The sequence below is a fragment of the Ruditapes philippinarum genome, unplaced genomic scaffold, assembly GCF_026571515.1.
Source record: "Ruditapes philippinarum isolate M1 unplaced genomic scaffold, ASM2657151v2 ctg6531_1_1_1_1, whole genome shotgun sequence".
Taxonomy (NCBI): Eukaryota; Metazoa; Mollusca; class Bivalvia; order Venerida; family Veneridae; genus Ruditapes; species Ruditapes philippinarum.
In genome coordinates this window covers 60,582-83,838 of record NW_026866341.1, presented here as the reverse complement: position 1 = coordinate 83,838, position 23,257 = coordinate 60,582, and the positions used below count along the sequence as shown (strand labels likewise).

Below are 23,257 nucleotides of genomic sequence, written 5' to 3'. Positions count from 1 at the left end.
TCGCCCCTAGTCAATGTAATTTTCCCTTCCGTATTTATTGGAGAAATAATGTAAGATAATTAGATTTTGACAATTTTTCAACATTTTTGAATGCAATTTGTAACTTTATACTTAGAAACTAAAATGCCCAAAACTTGTAAATATTTTAAATATAGCTAAACCTTATTGTCTTCTGCTAAAAATAAATAAATAATAACCCTTCGGGTAAGATTAACCCCACCCTTTGGATTTCTTATTCAATGTTAATTTGGTTAACTTGTATGGGAAAACACATGTGAATCTAAGAGTTTATTTAAAAATTCTTGTGCTAGGCATTACTATTGACGTTTACAAAACTTACAGGACTAATTATCCTTAAAGAGGCCACCAGTACAGGGCCAGGTCACATTCATACAGACTGACCATAGCTCATTTGTACAAATACATTAAATATCTAATAACAATCCCTGATACTTTGAATGAACTGTTCCAAATTCACAGCTGAGCAAAACCATTTCATAAATTTAGCAGCTAATGGGTGAAATAGACTAAAGACAGGTTGAATATATTTTGGTTACTTACTCAATGTACATGTTGAGCTTCTAGAGATGTGTTTGTGGAAGATTTCATGAAGTTCTAAAGGTGAACTTATTCATGTTAACTATGTCAAATAATTAATAAAGAGTGAGAACAGTTAAAATTTCTTTATTCTATGATTTTCCGTGTATTACTGATTTATCCGTGAAAATTATATTTGATAATTTCACAGTGAAAATTATCGAAATATAATTTCACACTATTCAATGAGGAAACTACTTTTTTTTAAGATTTTCCCGATGTGATACCTCAATTTTATTTTTGCTGACAATTCTGACCATGTCAGGCTGTTTAAAGAAAAGCCAAGATGAAATTGATAAATAACTTAAATGTCAAAAGTAATAAAAAGAAGAAAACTAACTTCTATTCATCCAAATTACCAATCACCAAATATCATGTCTTATATTTTTTGTTTCATTCTTACAGTCTAAAAAATACATTCCTTCCACATGCAAAACTGCTTTTGGTGACATTTGGGCATATTTAAGTATCCCACGAGCAATAACTGCCGTATGCTTTATGAAAACTTGAAAAGCAATGACAGCCATCAGCCCGAAGAATAAGTAAACAACCCAGTATTCGTAAGGCAGCATTTGAACTATTTGAACAAGTTTTCCTTTTTCCTAGCCGCTTTTTGAATGTTTTAACATCTGCCAACATTTAATTTTTGTCTGTCACAATCCTCAAATAGGTTTTCTTTCTTTTTAAAAGGTGTATGGCTCACAAATCCAAATGATATCCCTCAAAATCAAACACAGTTATTTTCCTCCCTTGAAATACACAACTTAAAACAAATGGCGGCCGCTTACATTTAACAAAGCCATGTCTAATATAAATTCGCAGTAAGTAACAGAAATATGGATGGATGGTTCGACTTTTTCTTCTACTAGAATTGTTTTTTTTTTTTTTATTAAAACAAGCGATCATTCATATTTTTTTAATAAAATGAATAATTTCACCGTCATTTAACGTTGATTGTCGAACTTATTGTTCAGCCCAAGACGTCTTGTATTTAATGAGAAATTCCGACTAAATGAGGCTCTCAATGGGGAAAGAGATTTTAATATTAACGTCAATATTATGGAAATTTCGTTTTAACTTGTTTTTAAGCATAAAATAAAAAGAAAAGTTGTTTGTTTGTTGTGTAAGATGTAATTTATTTCATCTCGTGCACTTAAAATACAGTATTCTCACTCGTCGCTACGTCACTCGTGAACATTTCTGTTTTTAAAGCGCACTAGATGAAATAAAATTTCATCTTACACACAAACAAACAAATATCCTCTATATAATTTAAGAAAGGACATTTTCATAACTACCATCTCAATAGATATTAAGAAATTGCTATTTATGATAAACGGTTCAAACGCTGTTGTTTCCTTGAGTAAGAAAATTGTTCATGCCTAGCTTTAACAAAGACTTATATTATGAAGCTTATAGCTCTGTGTTTTCAGGGACTGATTTGAGACAATGTCTATATTTTCTACGCAATCAAACTAAAGTAAATTCTGTATAAAATGAATTTAAGTTTCCTTACAAAAATGTATTTCTTATACGCGCCGATTAATGTCGTAAAACCTGTGTAACAATTCAGTACCATATACCGCATTTTTATCATTTTGAATGTCGTTTAAGCTTAAAAAAAGCATTTCAGTAATAGAAGTTGTAATAGAAAGTTTATAAATGACAACGTTTTGTTGATACGATATACCTGGATACACATTTGGAAATAACGAAAGAAACCTAAAATCCGAAAAACAAAGAACCAAAAGTAAGCTTTCTTATCTCAAAAATACGTTGACAAACATTTATAATAAACAAACCATTCAAAAGTCAAAGTTCGGGGCCGCTTTGGCTTGCCCGGCTATAGACTACACGTGTATATTTTGAAAGAAAAAAAAGAGAAAAGATATAGAATTCTATACATATCAGCGAAATTTTCAGTGTCATTTCTTGTTGGGCACCGTAACGCAATGATAGACGGCGAGTTATCCGATAATTGACAAATCGCAACTTTTCGGCCTATAAGATAACGATAAAAGCCGAAAAATTATGGGCAGCCCTCATGGATGGGAAACTTAATAAGACAGGAAACCAGAACAAACCGAAGCGGTGTATATATACCGAATGACACTTTTAAAACGGAAAATGTAAAATAAAAATACCGACTTCCCTGTTCAAAGGCTTTGCCTAATTTCATATTATAGAATTATATTACAAAGTAGAAGGAGTCATGGTTAAACATAACTTAAGTATCTGAAACTTAAGAACTGAGGAATGTAGATAGTTCGTTTCCAGACCTCCTTTTGATTAATTAAAAATTAGACTTATATACCATGTCAGAAAAATCCTTAATGTTATTTTACTTATTTTACAATGGCCAATCATATTCCGAGATTTCGGAATGTAATTTTAAAATGACCGATGGAATTTTTACATATATTGAAAGTTAAACCGAAAACAGACGGCTTCCGGTAAAAAAAATGATTGGATAAAACTTAGAAATGTATAACGTCAGAGTTATGTTCCAGTTTTTAAGAACTTGTTTATCCTGAAGAGTACAGATAATAATTATCAGTCTTGCTCTTGATATTATTGCTAAATATTCATCCAAAAATGAAGGTTATATATTGAGAAAGCATTAAATGCTCTTTCTCTATTTGAGACTATCTTGTTCGAAACGAAAGTATACATAGGACCTCAACTAAAACTCAAAATTCATTTCTTTTGTTGATTTTTAATGAGTTATTAATTCTGAGTAAATTGATTATTGACTTTTTTTTGTATATTATTATTTGTATAGTTGAATGTTTTAAGTGTACACTGCTTGCTGCAAAATTATAAGGTACTTTTAATGTTGATAGAACAAAGCAAATGAATTGCCTGAGTTTTGAATGAGTTTTTACAGGCTTAGGTGCCTAAAATGTTTTTGTTTGTTATTATTTCATTTTTGTATTTCATATTTATATCTTGTAAATTGGAAATGAAGAGAATACTTTTTATTTGCTAAATGTTCTTACAAATATATTTCACTTAATTTCTTTTTCATCTCTTAAATAGGATCTCGTGTCCAAATGTTTGAACGTCGAGATAAAAGTCAACAATACTTTATATGGATTGATGCAGCAAATGTTTGTTTTGCAAATCGAATGTTTCAAACAGATTATTCAAATGCAAAGGACGTAGATGAACACCGAGTATCTCAACTGTGGACTGGAATGTTTAAAACAAAAATAGTTTACAAATACAATTCAAACATTCCTGGTAATAAAACTAATTTATTTCAACTTTGATAAAAATCTTTTTTTCTAAAATAATATTCAATAGAAAAAAACTACAATAACGTAAAATAACGTTTAGTTTCATACATCTTTCTTTCAACAAAATTTTATGAAAGAGGGGAAACAAAACACACAATCTAATACATTGTGTGTTATTAAAGTTTATTTTTTATAAATTAGTTTTATACCCAGTCAGCAATTGTTAACAACAATAATGGTGAAATAAACAAACTATATTTGTTCTCACTTGCAAACTTACTACTTATATTTCTGTTAATTATTTGATAAATACACTTTAATGAAATTACTGCACAATTCATATTTCAGCTGAACGATCTCACGATCGAAAAATTTATGGCTACTTAACTAGAAATGTTGGAGATGGAGTGACTTTGCAATTTACTGAAATAGATTCGAGACATAGAAGACTCTGCGATGTCGGTACAATTTAAATTTAACGTATCTTATTCAAGTGTAAATAATTATATAAAGTTATAAATAATACGTCACTTAATTATGTTTTTCTTCAGCTGTTTTGAGTAAACAGTGCTCGTGATAAGCTTGTGATTCCCGGTTTTACATCGCTCGCTCGTGTGGGCGGCGTCCGTCGTCAATTGTGATTGCCATTTGTGCTAGAATCCAATATTCATTCAGTATTCATCAATATTCATCATTTTTTATAAACAAGAGAACTTGATAATAGGGGCCGTGTATATACCTTCAATACAATCTCGTTTGTATAATGACAATACATTATTTCAATTTTGAAAATTCTGTTTCTGATAAATGTTGTTTGTATCATCATTATTATAAAAATTGTAATCTCATCCGTGAGATTATGTTAGCTTTGACAATTTTAACAAATTATTAGATTATTAGATGGGTCTTTTCTTGGCGAATTTAACTATAGTAAATATTTAGAAGAAAATAATTTCCAAGCCAAAAGAAATTCTTCTGATAACAAAAAGAACGCTACCGGTTTATGTCTTTTAAACTGTGTAAATGTTATAAAACGTTTTTATTGCAAACGGTGGAATGTGTGAAGATATGGTTTTTGGTAAATGCACTTTTACAGGGACTTCAATAATTAACTTTTTTTGCATTTTTGTTTTATTCTTTTTCAAAATTTTCAAATTGTCAAAGTCTTGATATGATGTAGACAATTTATTTTCTTACGGTGATAAATACTACAAACAGATAATACACACTTATATGTGTAAGCATATAACTCGAATGAGCGAAAATGAGAAATGCATTATAGACGCCCAAAGGATTTTTATAAAATCTTAATAATAAAATAATTAATAACAGAAAAGACGCCATCATCGAAACATTTTATAATCATTTTTAATCGGTAAATTTAAAGAGCACTTGTATCGCAATAATTCTGGCATTGATATTGAAAAATATAACACAAATGTCCTTACCTATCTAAAATTGCTTGAATTGTTATTATGCAGACAACACTGTCATTATAAGCGAAAATGAGTTTTGTTTCTCAAAATTTGCTTACTGATTTTAATTTGTGTTGCTTTGAATGGAAAATGACCGTGAATATTTTACTGATCTCTTCATCGATTTCAGGAAAAGAAGTTGAAAATCAAAATTCAACTCGTTCAACTGCCTCTTCTTCTACTATAGATGGAAACGGTAAGTTTTAGCATTTCGGGCTTTTTTTTAATTATTTTTGCGATGTATTGACAGAAGTGAAATAGTGTCATGGAACATAAAATAACAAACACTCTGTATTGATATACGGTATAAGATAGAATAAGAATTTGGTTAAGAGAAGAATACAGTCCATTATATTTATTTTAAGAAAGCATGTTTAAAAAGTATATTCATATTAACAAATAGCATAAAGACAGATACTATATTTACATTTTCTTTCATGTGAACTAGAATTATTGTGTTCGAAACATTGGTACCATTACGTTTATTGTAAAAAATACTACTTGTTTTTGCGTAAGTCAATGCTAGGGATTGAGAGATTTCACTTTGCATTATCTTTCAATAACATGTCTAATCGAACTTTGTCTGCAATTTTTACCTATCAGTTGTTGTTTGAATCGCTCTGAAGGGAAGTGCACTTTTATATTTGCTATATTTTCGCGATTACTCGGATGAACAGGGTAATATTTTTCCATCTGAGTATTCGACACTTGCCTTCATATTGCTCTAAATTGATGGACATTTTATCAGATTTTTTTCCCTCAAGACGACTTTAACACTGTTATGAAACTACATCGAGCGTTAAGTTTCTCATGTTTTATTTGTCACTGACCAATTTACTGAACCTTAACGCCCTGAAACATTACATTTCAAATTAAATTTAACTCGTTAACAAGTTGTCGTGGTTTTGAGAAAACGATATAGTTGAAGCTTTTGTAATTCTTACGTCGGGAAGAAGCGTCACTGCACTGTGGTTTAGGGACAGTTAAACTGCCATCGCAACACAATTATCAATCTGCGGCACCGTTTCAAGCAGTCTGGAAGTGTAAGAGATGGCGTTCGTTCCGGTAGGCCAAAAGTAAAGACTGCACGTTAGGACCAGTTAATAACGTTACCGCATCTACGTAACAGGTTTTAAACCACTACAACAAGAAATACATACATATCTAGACAAACCGTTCTGAATCGTTTGAGCAGGAATGTTAAGCTTCTCCATTTTAATCTGACCGGTGCAGATGGTAGAGCACCCATTTTTCGCCGTCGATGTGAGTGTTTTGCAGACAATTGCTTGTTAGGACAGGATCGATTTGGTGAAGACAGCGTTGTGGTTTGGGATGAGATAATGGGAAACAGAAAAAAAAACATTCCTGGTAATCTTAATGTCAAAAATTATATTAACAGGGTTCTTTTTTTCTACGTTAGCACCAATGTTTACTGATGCACAACAATGCCAGGCCATACACTGCTAGACTCACACAAAATTACCTCGCCGCTAGACACATCGTTAATGTGATACCATGAATCGATTTATATTGAGCACATATGGAATCTTCTTGGACATTGTGCAAGAAGGGGAAAAATCGCGTTTTAAAAACACTTGAACCCTACACTTGCCCTTGAAATAACAGGAATTGAAACACAATTACATTAAAAATTTTCAAGATTCTAAAAAAGAAAATTACTGCAAAGTTGAAAAAAATGGGAATTTCAAGTTTCATCCTTCGTGCGTTTAACGTGAAAAACAGAAGCGTTTGTCTTTGATTATGACAGAAAACACTGAAAAAAAATGTAAAATGTCCAACAATGCAATAAAGATTCAGAAGATGTAAATTATTCTCAGTGATGTATGAAAATGTAAACACATTCGGTTACATAAAACAAGATTTCGAAAATGTATCAACTCCATGGTCAAATGAATCTGGCGTAAGGGATTTTGTGTTAGGATTGTATAGATTTATATTTTAGAGCTTCTTATCCCTTTGTAATATAAGTTTCTTGACATTACTGGAGCTCAAACAAAAAAGTTGTTACTATTCGAGACTTGATCTGAAGACAGTCAAAATTGTACTAAAATATATAAGAGAAGTAATAAAATAAAAAATAGAAATATATGACTTTTTAAAACGATTGGGACTTTCTTAGAACCTTTTCCCAAGACAGTCAAATGACTTTAAACCTAACTACAATACATAAGAGATCTAAGAATTTCTAACAAAATAATTATTGAATTTCGGATTTCTGACAACTTTGTTCCCAAAGAGACAAATGACACTAAAATTTAAATACATTAATAGGTCTAACATTATTTAATACAAAATTTATTTAATTTCTAGACAATTTTGACTTTCTGAGACCCTTGTCCCTAAACAGGCACTAAACTTAGAATAAATGAATTATCAAATAAGATTCATAAAAAGATTTATAACAGGAAAATATTAACTGTTTTTCAATTCTAACTTCTGGGACCCAGGTTCCTAAGGATATGAAAATGGCACTAAAAAAATACACATAAGATAAATAGAAATTCTATTGGAATTTAACTTGAAGAGGTCGTTGTTACCAAGACTTGAAGGTACTGAATTCCCTCCCGGATAGAAAATTACTTGAACAGAATATAGGAGGGAAACGTTCATTTATATATTTACAGAATAGAAAAAAAATAAGAATCCCTAAAGAAAGTCCAACACAACATAATTGAAAATGTTGCAGACTCGGTTTGATTGAGCCTGTTCATGGACGGTACTGTAAAGTGCAAACTACCGTCCACGCCCCCTAGCAACAGCTTAAGCAGAATTCAACATTTAAACACGAAATGGTAAAATTTTGAATTTAGAAACATCCGCAGATGTGTTCATATGGCGGTTATCATGGAACCTTCAATGTGACACTTCCGTGCCATTCCATGAAAAGCGGCGTATGGTCCCCAAATAAAAGAAAGCGTGTGCCCTAAAGCCTCGGTCTCACTTACTCCCGGCAGAGCCCAGGACCATCCCGGTAAGTTACCGGGATGATCCGGGACGATCCGGGATGAAATTATTGTTGCAGTCACACTTACCCCGGCAGCACTACGGTAGTTCCTTACTAACCACCCAGGATGCGCTCCGGATCATCCAGGCAGAGCCCAGGTGAAGCTACGGTTCATGCCGGTGCTTCCCCGGTCATTCCCGGATGACGCCGGAAGAGCCCCGGTTGACCCAGGCAGAGCCCCGGTCGATCCAGGCAGAGCCCCGGCAGAGCCCAGGACGATCCAGGCAGAGCCCCGGTAGAACCCCGGTGGATTGAAAACGCCCGAAAATGATAACATTGAGACATAATTTTTATTTAATATAATATCTATTGTTTCAGAATAGTAGTAATTCATGATGATTTTCTGAAAAATCCTTATGCCAAACAAGTGCAATCATCGCAAATTGTCGTTATTCTTTTAAAATGACCCCGGGGCTCTACCGGGATCAACCGCAGCTCTACCTTTATCCTCCGGAGCTCTGCCTGTAGTTAAGCTACTGTCTCACTTACATCCCGGCAGAGCCCCGGTAGACGTCCGGGGTGATCCGGGAACGATCGGGGTACGACCGGGAACAACCGGGGTACATCCGTAACTCTGCCGGCAACGTCCTGGATGATCCGGGACGATCCGGGAACATCCGGCATTCGACCCCGGATGGAATAAAATATTTAATATCACCGGGGTGGTCCGGGATGATCCGGGAAGGTATAGCTTTGCCGGCTTCATCCTTAGCTCTGTCGGGAACGACCGGGGTTATACCGGGAAAGCACCGTAGCTCTGCTGACACAAACCGGGGATGATCCGGGGTATGATATAGCCGGTAGAGCTACGGTAGAGCCCCGGTATATGCCGGCAGAGCCCCGGTAACTACAGGCAGGGCACCGGCGGATAAAGGTAGAGCTACGGTTGATCCCGGTAGAGCCCCGGCAAAGCCCAGATCATTTCAAAAGAATAACGACAATTTGCGATGATTGCACTTGTTTGTATTAAAAGCCTTCCCATTTCCCTTCTATCCAGTATGGCATAAGAATTTTTCAGAAAATCATCATGAATTACTATTCTGGAACAATAGATATTATATTAAATAAAAATTATGTATCAATGTTATCATTTTCGGGCGTTTTCAATCCACCGGGGTTCTACCGGGGCTCTGCCTGGATCGTCCTGGACTCTGCTGGGGCTCTGCCTGGATCGACCGGGGCTCTGCCTGGGTCAACCGGGGCTTCCGGCGTCATCCGGGAACGACCGGGGAAGCACCGGCATGATCCGTAGCTTCACCTGGGCTCTGCCTGGATGATACGGAGCGCATCCTGGGTGGTTAGTAAGGAACTACCGTAGTGCTGCCGGGGTAAGTGTGACTGCAACAATAATTTCATCCCGGATCGTCCCGGATCATCCCGGTAACTTACCGGGATGGTCCTGGGCTCTGCCGGGAATAAGTGAGACCGAGGCTTTACCGGGGCTCTGCCGGCATATACCGGGGCTCTACCGTAGCTCTACCGTAGCTCTACCGGCTATATCATACCCCGGATCATCCCCGGTTTGTGCCGGCAGAGCCACGGTGCTTTCCCGGTATAACCCCGGTCGTTCCCGGCAGTGCTAAGGATGAAGCCGGTAAAGCTATACCTTCCCGGATCATCCCGGACCACCCCGGTGATATTAAATATTTTATTCCATCCGGGGTCGAATGCCAATGTTCCCGTATCATCCCGAATCATCCAGGACGTTGCCGGCAGAGTTACGGATGTACCCCGGTTGTTCCCGGTCGTACCCCGGTCGTTCCCGGATCACCCCGGTCTGCCGGGGCTCTGCCGGGATGTAATTGAGACTGTAGCTTAAACGAGAAAATAATGGGCAGAACTAAATAAAATGGAATTTTGAAAGGGGATCAGAGGTTATGAAGCCTGCATATCACAGATAAGACGTCAAAAGACAAAGTTAAAAAGCAGGCAACATATCATAAGGGTGATTCAACATTATTCAAGTCGGAATATTGGAACTACCCAACTAGAAAATGCCGAAAAGTTAAAACTAAAAAAAAATACCACAGGCACAACAATAATGTCGTGCTGAACGATCTTTAAGGATCCTAAATGATACTTTTTGCATCTGATTACAGAACGATGTAAAATCTGGCATTTTTTTTAAATGAACGAAGTCACTTCCCTGTGTTTTTTATATACATGATATATTAGTAAGTTTATACGTACTTTTTTAATAAACAACTTATGTTTTATTTTTACACTTTTAATCAGTATACATATAAAATTTGTTATGTTTTATTTGTATATTACTGATCTCTTCGCCGATTTCAGAAAAAGAAGTTAAAAATGAAAATTCAACTAGTTCAACTGCATTTCCTACTACAATTGATGGAAACGGTAAGATTTAGCATTTCGGGCTTTTTAAGATTATTTTTGCGATGTATTGACAGCAGTGAAATATTGTCATGGAACATAAAATAACAAACCCCTGGTATAAATATATTTATCAGATACATTAAGAAATTTAATTTTGTTAGGAGAAGAGTCCAGTCCCTCATATTATATTTTATAAAACATGTATAGACTCAATCAAACCGAGTCTGCAATTCTTATGTAATTTTGTTGTTAAATATGCTTCCGAGGGATCACTTTGTTTCCAGATTATTATGTATATATAGTGTATGTATTATAACAAATAGCCATAAAGACAGTACATTTTCTTTAATGTGAACTAGAATTTTTGTTTTCGAAACATTGGTACCATTCCGTTTATTGTAAAAGACAAGGTTTTGATTACGCCAATGCTAGGGATTGAGATTTTTTTCTTTGCATTATCTGTCATGAACATTTCTAATCGAACAAAGTCCTTTTTACCCGTAAATTATTGTTTTAATCACTCTCAAAGAATTTCCTTTTTTTCAGAATGTAAGTCGAAAAGATTCAAATTTCTTGATGTAAAAAATGTATTCAAATTAAATATATACTCATCCATTTTTGGTCAAACTGCCAGAGTGTGTCGCTTGATTTGTTTTGATAGTTTAACCAAATATAAAGTCTGCATGTAGTTTTGTGGTAATATATATTTCCATTGTAGCCGAGAGTTCATCTGAAAAGTACGTTATCATCGGAGTTTGTGTGTCTGTATTACTGCTTTCTTTGATCATAGTATCGCTGGCTTGTTTCTATAGACATAGGTAACAGAATTATTTAGACTGTAGCTTTTTTAAATGATCACAAAAATATTTAAAGACACGTTATTCCTCAAAATGTAAACATTTTTCATTTAATTGATTCCTTTTTATGTTTTTTTTATAAAACTTTCTTCTTGACACTCTTATGATGACCTTTTTTATCACGTTTGTGACTTCCTAACACTTATGACAATGTTTATATTCATGATTATTCTTTCTTGGCACTACTTACGATGTTTATGTTCATGTTTGTGACTTATTGACACTTCTAGCGATGTCTCTTTTATATCTATGATTTCTTAATACACTTCAAACGATACCATTTTAATGTAAGTAGCTTCATGCCAATGATATCGATGCTTTTTCGTGTTTCTTCTTGATATTTCTTTAGATGTCTTTTCATAAGTGTGACTTCTTAACATTTGTTTCCATTCCCTTTTCATGATTGTAACTTATAGACACTTCTTACGGTGTCGATTTGAATGTTTATGACTTCTTCACGTTTTTTTTTATGTTTCTGACGTTTTTGACCCTTCTTATGATGTTTTTTTACTCTAAAATTGTAACTTACTTATTATCATTTCTTTTGATGCTTATTTCATGTTGTTGCTTTTTGACACTCTTTTGAGCCATTTTATGTTTGTGATTTCTTGAACTTTTTATGACGATGTTTATGTTACTTGTTGCGATGCCTCTTTTCATGTTTGTGACTTCTTGATTGCTCTTTCGATGCATTTTTTGTAATGTTTGTGACTAATTGATTCTTCTCTCGATGCCTTTTTTTAATGTTTGTGACTTCTTGGCACTTCTTACGACTTATTCTGTTTATGACATCTTGAAACTTCTTGCGATGACTTTTTATGTTTCTGACTTCTTGATTATTGTTGCAATGCCTCTGTTCATGTTTGTAGCTTTTTGTCACTTCTTACGATGCATTTTTTCATGTAAGGGATTTTTAAATATCTCATGTTTTTGATTTTGGGTTAGATTCATTACAAATTGGTGATAAAGAAATAAATGTTCGAAAATAAATAAAAACACTAACAGTGTCGACCAAGGAATAGAATAATTACCATCTTTTCATAAAAGCCTTGTCAAGGAACATGTTTTTGATGCCATGGTTCTTGAGAAAAATATCTGTAACAGTGGGAATAATTTAATTTATATATAAAAAAAAGCTTTGGTAATGAAAACGTACGAGAAATGTTAAATATTATCTGACCGAATTATTATATTTTCTGAGGGGAAAAACGTTCCGTTTATTTTATTAAGAAATTATGAAGTTAAATGACTTTCACGCCCTAAATTAAATGGCTTTATCATGCAATCATATTGCTTAATCATTAAGAGGCACGTGTAATATGGCAGTTTAAAACATATTCTGAATAATTTAAGAACTAAATATTGGGCGGACTATAACGACATTATCTTGCTTTTTTCTAAATATTCTATAAATAAATAATTTATGAATAAAAATGTTTCTATGAACCTGAAAATGTGGCTTTTTTTGTGACATGAAGGACTACAAATGTTCGAGTTCAAAGGCATTAATAATCCCCACTTTTTCCAAGCAAGAATTTTTATGAGAATAATGTAACAGTTACGGGACAATTGATCGTAGAGGCCCGTACAAGATGAAAACACTGATTTAACAATCAAACAATTATAGGCCACTCCAACAGAAATTAAAATTTATGAACAGAATCGGGATTTGGGAAAATTCAGGAATGCAAAAAAGGGGAAAGTTAACCTTTAAGGGAAGGATCATGAACTAAAGAACTTACAAAAAAGGGGGAAACAGTCTTGCAAAAACAAATAAAAGTGCCAACATGAAATGCCAACAAATGGCGTCCCAAGGGGGGAATGGGTCTTGCAAGAAAAAATACAAATGAAATATAAAACCCCTACAAAATGTGCGTACCGAGCATAGGTATAGATTTTGGTATGGATGCTTCAAAATTAGATTTTGATTTTTGTTTTGATCTGATGATTAAATGATATATTTAAAATTTTGTTTTGGGTGTGTGATAAAATTTATACTATTTTTTGTGATGATGTAATGATGATTTTGTTTATATTATCTTGGGGTAAAATTTAATCATATTTTTAGTAATTTTGAAGTTATGAGAGCAAAGATCTATAGCAATGTGATTAGAACGCATGTATATTTAAAGGTAAAGAAATCTTAGAAAATATTTTTATAAAAAATTATTATCATTAAAATTATATTGTAAACATCCTGTCGATTCTCGAAAGAGTTGTAGAATGTTACTGTTATTAATAACTCGTGAAACATGGTACGTAAACAGAATGACATTTACTCGAACAAAATATTACGATGCTAATTGTAAACAGGATTTAAACCATTTTAAGCAATGATTATGTGCATGTGCTATTCGCACTTATGGTTACATACTTTTATACATGTATTTCTTTCCTACAGGCAGTTAGGTGAAATTTATTCTTAAAATTCAAGAAATATTTTTGCAGCAGATATATAGGTTCATACACATTAATAACAGACACATATTCTTTTTTATTATTTTCACCACCATGTAAATCATGTGCATGTATATACATTACTGTTTAAATGTAGATATTGTAATACCAATCATTAGATTAGGAATCCTTAATTGATTTATTTTTCTACGTTGTTTAAAAGTCTATGTATGCATGCGCCATACCTAAGTTTTCATTTCACTGTCTTTCTATTGTAACTTCTTTGTGTATTTATAGAACTTTAGTCACAGATAAAATGTTTGAAAGGCAATTTTTCAATATCCGTTGCTTTTTTGTTGTTGTTATTATTCTATATGCATTTTTCTGTTGTCAGAACATATTTATTTTTCCTTTAATGGTTCAACATGTTTGTAAATAATTTTTTATGATATTTTTGATACTCTGTGAAAATTTACACCACTCTTTTTTAACTTAACATGTGTGTTATTATAATCATGTGTATGTGTTGAAATTGTATATAAAACTATATTTATGGATTCCACTGGAGACTGGAAATATTTTTCTGATTTTTAGCTCACCTGAGCATGCTCAGGGTGAGCTTTTAGGATCGATGATTGTCCGTCGTCCGTCGTCCGTTCACATTTAGTTGTTAACACTCTAGTGGTCGCATTTTTGCCTCAATCATCATCAAACTTGGTCAGGATGCTTATCTAGTTGATAGCTCGGATGAGTTTGAACATGGGTCATCTCGGATGAAAAACTAGGTCAGAAGAGCTAAAAATACGAAAACCTTGTTAACACTCTAGAGGTCACATTTTTGCCTCAAACATCATTAAACTTGGTCAGGATGTTTGTCTAGGTGATAGCACGGAAGAGTTTGAACATGGATCATCTCAGATGAAAAAGTATGTCACCGGAGCTAAAAATGGAAAAACCTTGTTAACACTCTAGCGGTCACATTTTTGCATCAATCATCATTAAACTTGATCAGGATGCTTGTCTAGGTGATAGCTCAGATGAGTTCGATCATGGGTCATCTCGGATGAAAAAGTAGGTCACCGGAGCTAAAAATAGAAAAACCTTGTTTACACTCCAGCGGTCACATTTTGACCTCAATCATCATCAAACTTGGTCAGGATGCTTATCTAGTTGATAGCTCGGATGAGTTCGAACATGGGTCATCTCGGATGAAAAACAAGGTCACAAGAGCTAAAAATAGAAAAAACTTGTTTACACTCTAGGGGTCACAATCTTGCCTCAATCATCATCAAACTTTGACAGGATGTTTCTCAAGGTGATAGCTTGGATAAATTCGAACATGGGTCATCTCGGATGAAAAAGTAGGTCACCGGAGCTAAAAATATAAAAACCTTGTTTACACTCCAGCGGTAACATTTTTGCCTCAATCATCATCAAACTTAGTCAGAATGCTTATCTAGTTGATAGCTCGGATGAGTTTGAACATGGGTCATCTCGGATGAAAAACTAGGTCAGAAGAGCTAAAAATAGAAAAACCTTGTTAACACTCTAGAGGTCACATTTTTGCCTCAAACATCATTAAACTTGGTCAGGATGTTTGTCTTGGTGATAGCACGGAAGAGTTTGAACATGGGTCATCTCAGATGAAAAAGTAGGTCACCGGAGCTAAAAATGGAAAAACCTTGTTAACACTCTAGCAGTCACATTTTTGCATCAATCATCATTAAACTTGATCAAGATGCTTGTCTAGGTGATAGCTCAGATGAGTTCGATCATGGGTCATCTCGGATGAAAAACTAGCTCACCGGAGCTAAATATAGAAAAACCTTGTTAACACTCCAGCGGTCACATTTTTGCCTCAATCATCATCAAACTTGGTCAGGATGCTTATCTAGTTGATAGCTCGGATGAGTTCGAACATGGGTCATCTCGGATGAAAAACTAGGTCACAAGAGCTAAAAATAGAAAAAACTTGTTTACACTCTAGAGGTCACAATTTTGCCTCAATCATCATCAAACTTTGACAGGATGTTTGTCAATGTGATAGCTTGGATAAATTCGAACATGGGTCATCTCGGATGAAAAAATAGGTCACCGGAGCTAAAAATATAAAAACCTTGTTAACACTCCAGTGGTCACATTTTTGCCTCAGTCATCATCAAACTTAGTCAGAATGCTTAGCTAGTTGAAAGCTCGGATGAGTTTGAACATGGGTCATCTCGGATGAAGAACTAGGTCACAAGAGCTAAAAAAAGAAAAAACCATGTTAACACTCTAGCGGTCACATTTTTGCATCAATCATCATCAAACTTGGTCACGAAGCTTGTCTAGGTGAGCTTGAATGAGATCGAACATGGGTCATCCTGGATGAAAAACTAGGTCACCGGAGCTAAAAATAGAAAAACCTTATTAACACTCCAGCGGTCACATTTTTGCCCCAATCATCATCAAACTTAGTCAGGATGCTTGTCTAGGTAATAGCTCGGATAAGTTCGAACATGGTTCATCTCGGATGAAAAAGTAGGTCACCGGAGCTTAAAATAGAAAAACCTTGTTAACACTCTAGAGGTCACATTTTTGCCTCAATCATCATCAAACTTGGTCAGGATGCTTGTCTAGGTGATAGCTTGAATGAGTTCGAACATGGGTCATTTCAGATGAAAAAGTAGGTCACCGGAGCTAAAGATAGAAAAAGCTTGCTCACACTCTAGCGGTCACATTTTTGACACAAGTGTTATCAAACTTGATCTGGATGCTTGTCTAGGTACTTGCTCGGATGAGTTCGAACATGGGTCATCTCGGATGAAAAACTAGACCATAGGAGCTAAAAATAGAAAAACCTTGTTAACACTCTAGTGGTCACAATTTTGACTCAATTGTCATCAAACTTGGTCAGGAAACTTGTCTAGATCATTGCTGGGATTAAATCGAACATGGGTCATCTTGGATGAAAAACTAGGTCACAGGAGTAAAAAATAGAATTTTTTTGTAAACACTCTAGTGGCTACTGTTGTGATCCAAATATTCTGTAAATTGGTCTGAAAGTTTGTTTTGATGATTTCTAAGTCAAGTTCGAACATGGGTCATCTTGGATGAAAAACTAGGTCACACTGCCCAAATATGGAAAAACTTTGTTAACATTCTAGTGATCACATTTTCGACCTAATTATCATCACACTTGGTCAGGATGCTTGTCTAGGTAATTGCTCGGATGAGTTCGAAATCGCATGTGAAACAAGGTCACCGGAGCTAAAAATAGATAAATCTTGTTAACACTCTAGTTGCTACTGTTTTGATCCAAGTTTCCTGGAAATTGGTCTGAAAGTTTGTTTTGATGATTTCTAGGTCAAGTTTGAATATGGGTCACCTGGGTAAAAAACTAGGTCACACTGCTCAAATATGGATAATCCTTGTTAACACTGTAGTGGTCACATTTTTGACTCACCTGTCATGAGACTTGGTCAGAATGCTTGTCTAGGTAATTGTTTGGATGAGTTTGATAAGTCAGGTGAGCGATCTAGGGCCATCATTGCCCTCTTGTTTTTTTACCAAATGATGTAAGTCTGCATTTGTGTACAAATTTTCAGTACAGTCCCTCGCCTCGTTTTCAGAATAATCGTTTGTATTGTGCGAATTGACCCAAAAATGAAAAGCGTTGCAACGCTTTTCTCTCAAATCCGGTTAAGAATTGCACATAAATATATTTTCTTTTTAATATTGAGTATACTTCATTTTTATCCTTTATAGATTTTTCCATTTTATGTGATTCATTTGATATATTTGTGAATTTTTCAAATTTCATGTTTTTAGGTCTATAGGCTCATTAGGTTATATTTTTCTGGTCCTTCGAGATCATTGATGCCAGCACTATTAAGTGTTGAGAATTGAGTACCGCTTAAGCCGGTGCTAGGGGACGTGAGGGATGTTGCAGTATCCCTCATGAACAGACTCAATCAAAGCGAGTCTGCAATTCTCTTGTAATTTTGTTGTGACTAATGCTTCCGAGGGATCACTTTGTTTCCAGATTTGTTTTTCCTTTTTTTTAAGTTTAATTATTTGCTTGTGAAGGATATAGTGTTAATCACTTGAATGACATATCTTTATCATAGCTAACAAACACAAAATAACAAAAACAAGGATGTGCTTTTTAATGTTGTTTTTACTACTGAAATTAAAATTACATTTACAGGTTTATAAGATAATATTTGGCAAAATTTTCACTCATCGTCGATGTTTCATATATAGAGGATATTGAATGTATGTAAGTTCAATACTGACTTTACTTGCGAGCATATCATTTTATTCAACGAGGTCAATAAGTTCAGGAATGAACATATACAAATATAATATTATAATATCATATACTCAAAAATAAAAACTGTTTAAAGTGAAAAAGAATTATTTTTCATTTTCGCTCCTATAGTGTAACGCTTACATTTAACGAGTCTTAATACAAGACACTAGGTTTGTATAACGCAAATAGCATCACGAGAAAATACATGCACGGACACGGAATACCATTTTAACGGAGTCGCAAAAGCGGCATGGGTAGGATATCGATACATAAATATACATAAATGACCACTGTTTGTCAAAAAAGTAGTTCTTTAAATAGCGTTGTTTTTTTACCTGGCTAATAGTATTTATAAGACAGTATAAATAGGAACATTTTCCATTTTAACTGCAAAAATGAATTGAAATTAAGACATTTTTTGCAATGGAAACACAGTTCTTTTTAAACATTACATGTGAATTAAAAGACTCTTTGGTGATTGTCGACGGATTTTGTTTCAGTCAGATAGTTACAAAATTAATCAGACGACAAGTTACATACACATTCAGGTAACGGACATATGTTAGTAACTTGAAGCTGGTATTAACTAGGGTTCTAATGCCCAATTGAAAGGAGGACAATGAAAAAGAAATAACACAAAAACATATACATACACAGAAATACAAACAATCAATCGAATTTATGGCACGTTATACCAATGTAAAATACATCGTCATTTTTGTTACTGTTTCTCCTGAACACCATACACGTTATCTGTTTTAAACTTTCTAACTTCAGGTCCAAGATGATTATACTCATTATCTTCAAGTTCTTCACCTCGATTGTAGATGTTATCTGTGTGTCTATCATTGTAACTTATTTTAGTTACCATGATACTTTTACCATACATTTCATCAATCTCATCTTGACTTGTTTCTGCCCGGTTGCTTTTATTAACAGCTTCGGCATGATCATAAGTAGCTTCAGCTTGGAGTTGGTTATAAACATTGTCTACTGAAACTTTTTCATATTGTGTAATATCTTTTGTGGTATCATACGTCAGGTCACCTGCTGCTGTATCATATGATTCATCAATGTTGACATCTTGGTACTCTACTGGTTCAAGAACAAAGTAGTTATTGTTTCCATGAACACTATTGTGCTCTGAAACTTCATGGTCATCTTTCTGATCATCGACTGTTTGGTTCGTTGTATTTCCTTTATTCAGAGCTCTTCTGTCTTTGTGTTTATTTCTGTTGAATATAATACATGTTTATAATAAGAAAACTAAGTGCAAACATGATAAGATGAAAGGGAACTTCTGTAAGCTTTCAATAGTTTCGGTCTGAAAAGAAATAAGAAATGGATATTCTGACCGTAATGTTTGTAGAAACAAACGCAAGTAACTTAAATCGAAACAAGGCAAGGTATTTTACACAAATCTTCAGATTTATAAACAGAATGGTATGAATTAAAAAAAATGTGACTATTTCACAGTAGCATATTTTAACAAGCAGAATGAAAAATGCATTATATAATTCATTTAAGTTTTGTATAATATTAGAAAATTAAAGCAGAAACATAAAAGCATATGAGCTCGTTCAACTACTTTTTATCATTTCGCTAAATTTTGCAGTATCAATCAAAGGGTAGTCATTTAGATGTATAGCAGAAATTATAAGGCTTTACTAAACTTCACTGTGACTTATCTGCCATTGAAACAAGCCAAATTTTCACATTCTAATGGGATATAACTCGAAAAACGATCTCGTTTCCTTGTTTCTGTTATTCATATTCTAAGATCAAGCACAATTGAATATAAGTACTGTAATAAAGTTTTTCATTCTCCCTATGTTTATATGAAACTGTAGCATATGTACGTTTTTAACAAGCATAAAAACGAAAGTATTCATAACACTTCATAACCCATTATGTACATGTTTGCATATGACATAAAACTCGAATTTCTGATACTAGTAAGCAAAGATTTTTAATCGCAAATTCCTATCATTTCAGTTTATTATTAACGTTCTCTTATAACATTTAAATAACTAGTTTACCTTTGCCAGCAGAAACATGCCAATGACACAATGAGCAAAGACAACAGAACCAAAGAAACACATACTCCAATAATAACGTATTCACTAAACGGACTCTGTCCTACAATGAAAGACAAAACTAAATTTACACTCATATCGAGACTAACAGCTTTTTTGTAAAACCTACTAGATCAATTAACAGCAATTCTAGTGTTATTTTTTTATTTTCGTTGGGTTTTACGTGGCGCAAACAAAGTAGAGATCATATGGAGACCTTTTAGCTTCACTGGTGGAAGAGATCCGCAGGTGCTCGTTCGTGCATTATTTCAGGCACGAACGGTCGTTAACTAAGTAGAACCATCCCTGTTCCCTAAGATAGCTTCCTCACATGAAAGAATCCAAAGTTCCTCGCGTCATTCGAACCTACGGCTGAGAAGGGCAAGTGGTTTGAAGTCAATAAATTTAGTCGATTACGGACGCCAGCTTCACTCTAACTTGCAGTCTGACCAGAAACTCATACAACTCATATAATGTGAGTGATAACGTGTTTTTGATCTTGAAATTTGATAAATTATATTATATGAGTGTAAGTTCAATACTGAAATTATTGAAAGAGTTGAATAAAATTATATTATGCGAGCCTTTCCGGAGCATAATATTATTGTATAGAACAAGTTCAATAAATTCAGATTTGTACCTACACGAATATAATATTCTTTTTATTACATACGCCTGAAAAAAGTTGTTTAATTGTTTAAGGTGTAAACGAGTCATTTTTTATTTACGCGCCTAGTGTAACGCTAACATTTAGTGCGTCTTCACACTATGTTTGTATACTACAAATCACGTTGCGTCAAAATATAGGCTGGTCGTATAAAAAATAATTTACGGAGTCGCAAAAGCGGCACGGGTATGTGATAATTGTATTTAAGCTTATGCATTACTTACTCTTTTTAATGCTGAATGAACGTATGTTTAAATATGCTAAAGTTGAATAAACATTTTTACTGAATATGGAAACTGTGTTTTTTCGTCTTAATCATATTTTTTAAGAAACTAGTTTATCAACTATCGTTTTATTGATTTTTTAAAGTGTTAAAATGATGCTTAAAACTTACCGTTTATATTTATGGTAGTGGAAGAGACATTAGAGGAAATGGTTGTGTTGGTTTCTGTAGACGACAATGTTGAATGAGTTGATTTTGCTTTTTCACTATTTTTCCCTGAAATCAGAGTAAAAAGTTTATAGGTAGATTTGAAAATGTTTCTTAACACGCATTTAGTGAAGTACGGAAACAAAGCATTGTTTTGTTTTGTTGTTGTTGTTCCATTGTTATTATTATTATTATTATTATTCATTGAGCAATCTTGGTGGTCAGTAACCAATACAACCTACTATTATATCAACATCTGACCCACATATTTAACTAAAGTGGTTTATGTTGGTCGTCCAATACACACATAACAGGAAAGTACCATATTAAAATACTATAACTACCATGCTTTCTTAAATAACTGAAATAATTTTAAATAATCTTTGGTAGACGCCCACCTAAGGATTATTTCTGTGAATTAATATCAAAAGAAAAAACACACTGTATGCGATGTGTCATCATTGTCATGTTTAATTTTTATTTCTCGAAGTAATGAAATGTCGTCGTTTACCCGCTCCCTGCACTCCCATACATGCCCTAAGTGGACATGTTTTGCATAAAAACAAATAAATCTGTGAAATGTTATCAAATCTGACCAACAGTTTTTGACATGGAACTGTCTTACATTTAGAACCAGAGTTCTCATTAGAATTCCTTTTTGTACAGTATTAAAAAGAGAATCGCCTCTATTAAGTTTTGATTTTGGCCCAGTAGTTTTAAATACGAAGTCGTTTAACAAATACATTGACGATGGACGCCCACAGATGCGAGGAACAAATGGAAATCAGAATTGTCGACGAACGCAAACACGTGAGACGAACAAATGGGAATCACAATTGTCGTCGGACGCAAACACGTGAGACGAACAAATGGAAAATACAATTGTCGTCGGACGCCAACACTTGAGACGAACAAATGGCAATCACAATTAACGACGGACGCCCACACGTGCGATGAACAAATGGAAATCACAATTAACGACGGACGCCCGCCCGTGCGACGAAGAATTTGGAAAATAACAAGCTTTCCATGAGCACTGTTTCGCAAAAATAGCTGAAGAAAAACATAATTAAGTGACGTATTAAATATACCTTAATATAGTCATTTACACCTGAATAAAATACGTTAAATTTAAATTGTACCGTCATCGCAGAGTCTTCTTTGGTTGGAATCTAATTCTGTAAATTGCAATTCCACTGCGTCTTCGATATTTCCATTTAAGTAACCATAAAATTTCTTATCCTGACTTCGTTCAGCTGCAAAAATGTATAGCAAAGTATTTTCATTTAAGTATAATTACCAAATGATTAACGGATTAAAGTAGTTTGTTCATATGTGCGGACAAATATACTTTGTACATTTCACCATTATTCTTCTAAACAAATGCAAACTGAGCATAGAACAATAACAAACTTTCATAACATTGTGTTTGTTTCCCTCAAATATAATTTCATAAAAATGAAATTAAAGAAAATTATTTATTAAAATAAACGTTTATAGTACGTTTCTTGATTAGTTTTAAAGTTCCATTTACTAATAGTATTATTTTTGAAAAAAAAAAGGTTTATATAAAAGTTGAAATAAATTAGTTTTATTACCATGAATGTTTGAATTGTATTTGTAAACTATGTTTGTTTTAAACATTGCAGTCCACAGTTGAGATCCGCCGTGTCTGTTGACATCTTTTGCATTTGAATAATCTGTTAGAAACATTCTATTTATAAAACAAACATCTGCTGCACCAATCCATGTAAAGTATTGTTCTCGGTATAACGTTTGGACACGAGCTCCTATTTAAGAGATGAAAAAGAAAATCAAGCGAAAGATATTTGTAAGTACATTTAGCGAATAAGTATTCAAT

At 33.9% G+C, this 23,257-nt stretch overlaps 2 protein-coding genes across 2 annotated transcripts; one reads left to right on the top strand and one right to left on the bottom strand.

The window, feature by feature from the left end:
• Positions 1 to 57: 57 nt before the first annotated feature.
• On the top strand, positions 58 to 11,523 carry LOC132732206 (uncharacterized). The gene is made up of 5 exons (XM_060718596.1): positions 58 to 3,840; positions 4,185 to 4,298; positions 5,442 to 5,507; positions 10,632 to 10,697; positions 11,395 to 11,523. Exons 1-5 carry the CDS (start codon positions 3,651 to 3,653, stop codon positions 11,496 to 11,498), a joined length of 540 nt encoding a protein of 179 aa, XP_060574579.1. The 5' UTR covers positions 58 to 3,650; the 3' UTR covers positions 11,499 to 11,523.
• Positions 11,524 to 18,026: 6,503 nt separating this feature from the next.
• Positions 18,027 to 23,163, bottom strand: LOC132732204 (uncharacterized). The gene is made up of 5 exons (XM_060718594.1): positions 22,995 to 23,163; positions 22,539 to 22,652; positions 21,361 to 21,465; positions 20,264 to 20,363; positions 18,027 to 19,456 (listed from the first exon to the last, which is right to left on the bottom strand). Exons 1-5 carry the CDS (start codon positions 23,107 to 23,109, stop codon positions 18,946 to 18,948), a joined length of 945 nt encoding a protein of 314 aa, XP_060574577.1. The 5' UTR covers positions 23,110 to 23,163; the 3' UTR covers positions 18,027 to 18,945.
• Between the last annotated feature and the right edge of the window lie 94 nt (positions 23,164 to 23,257).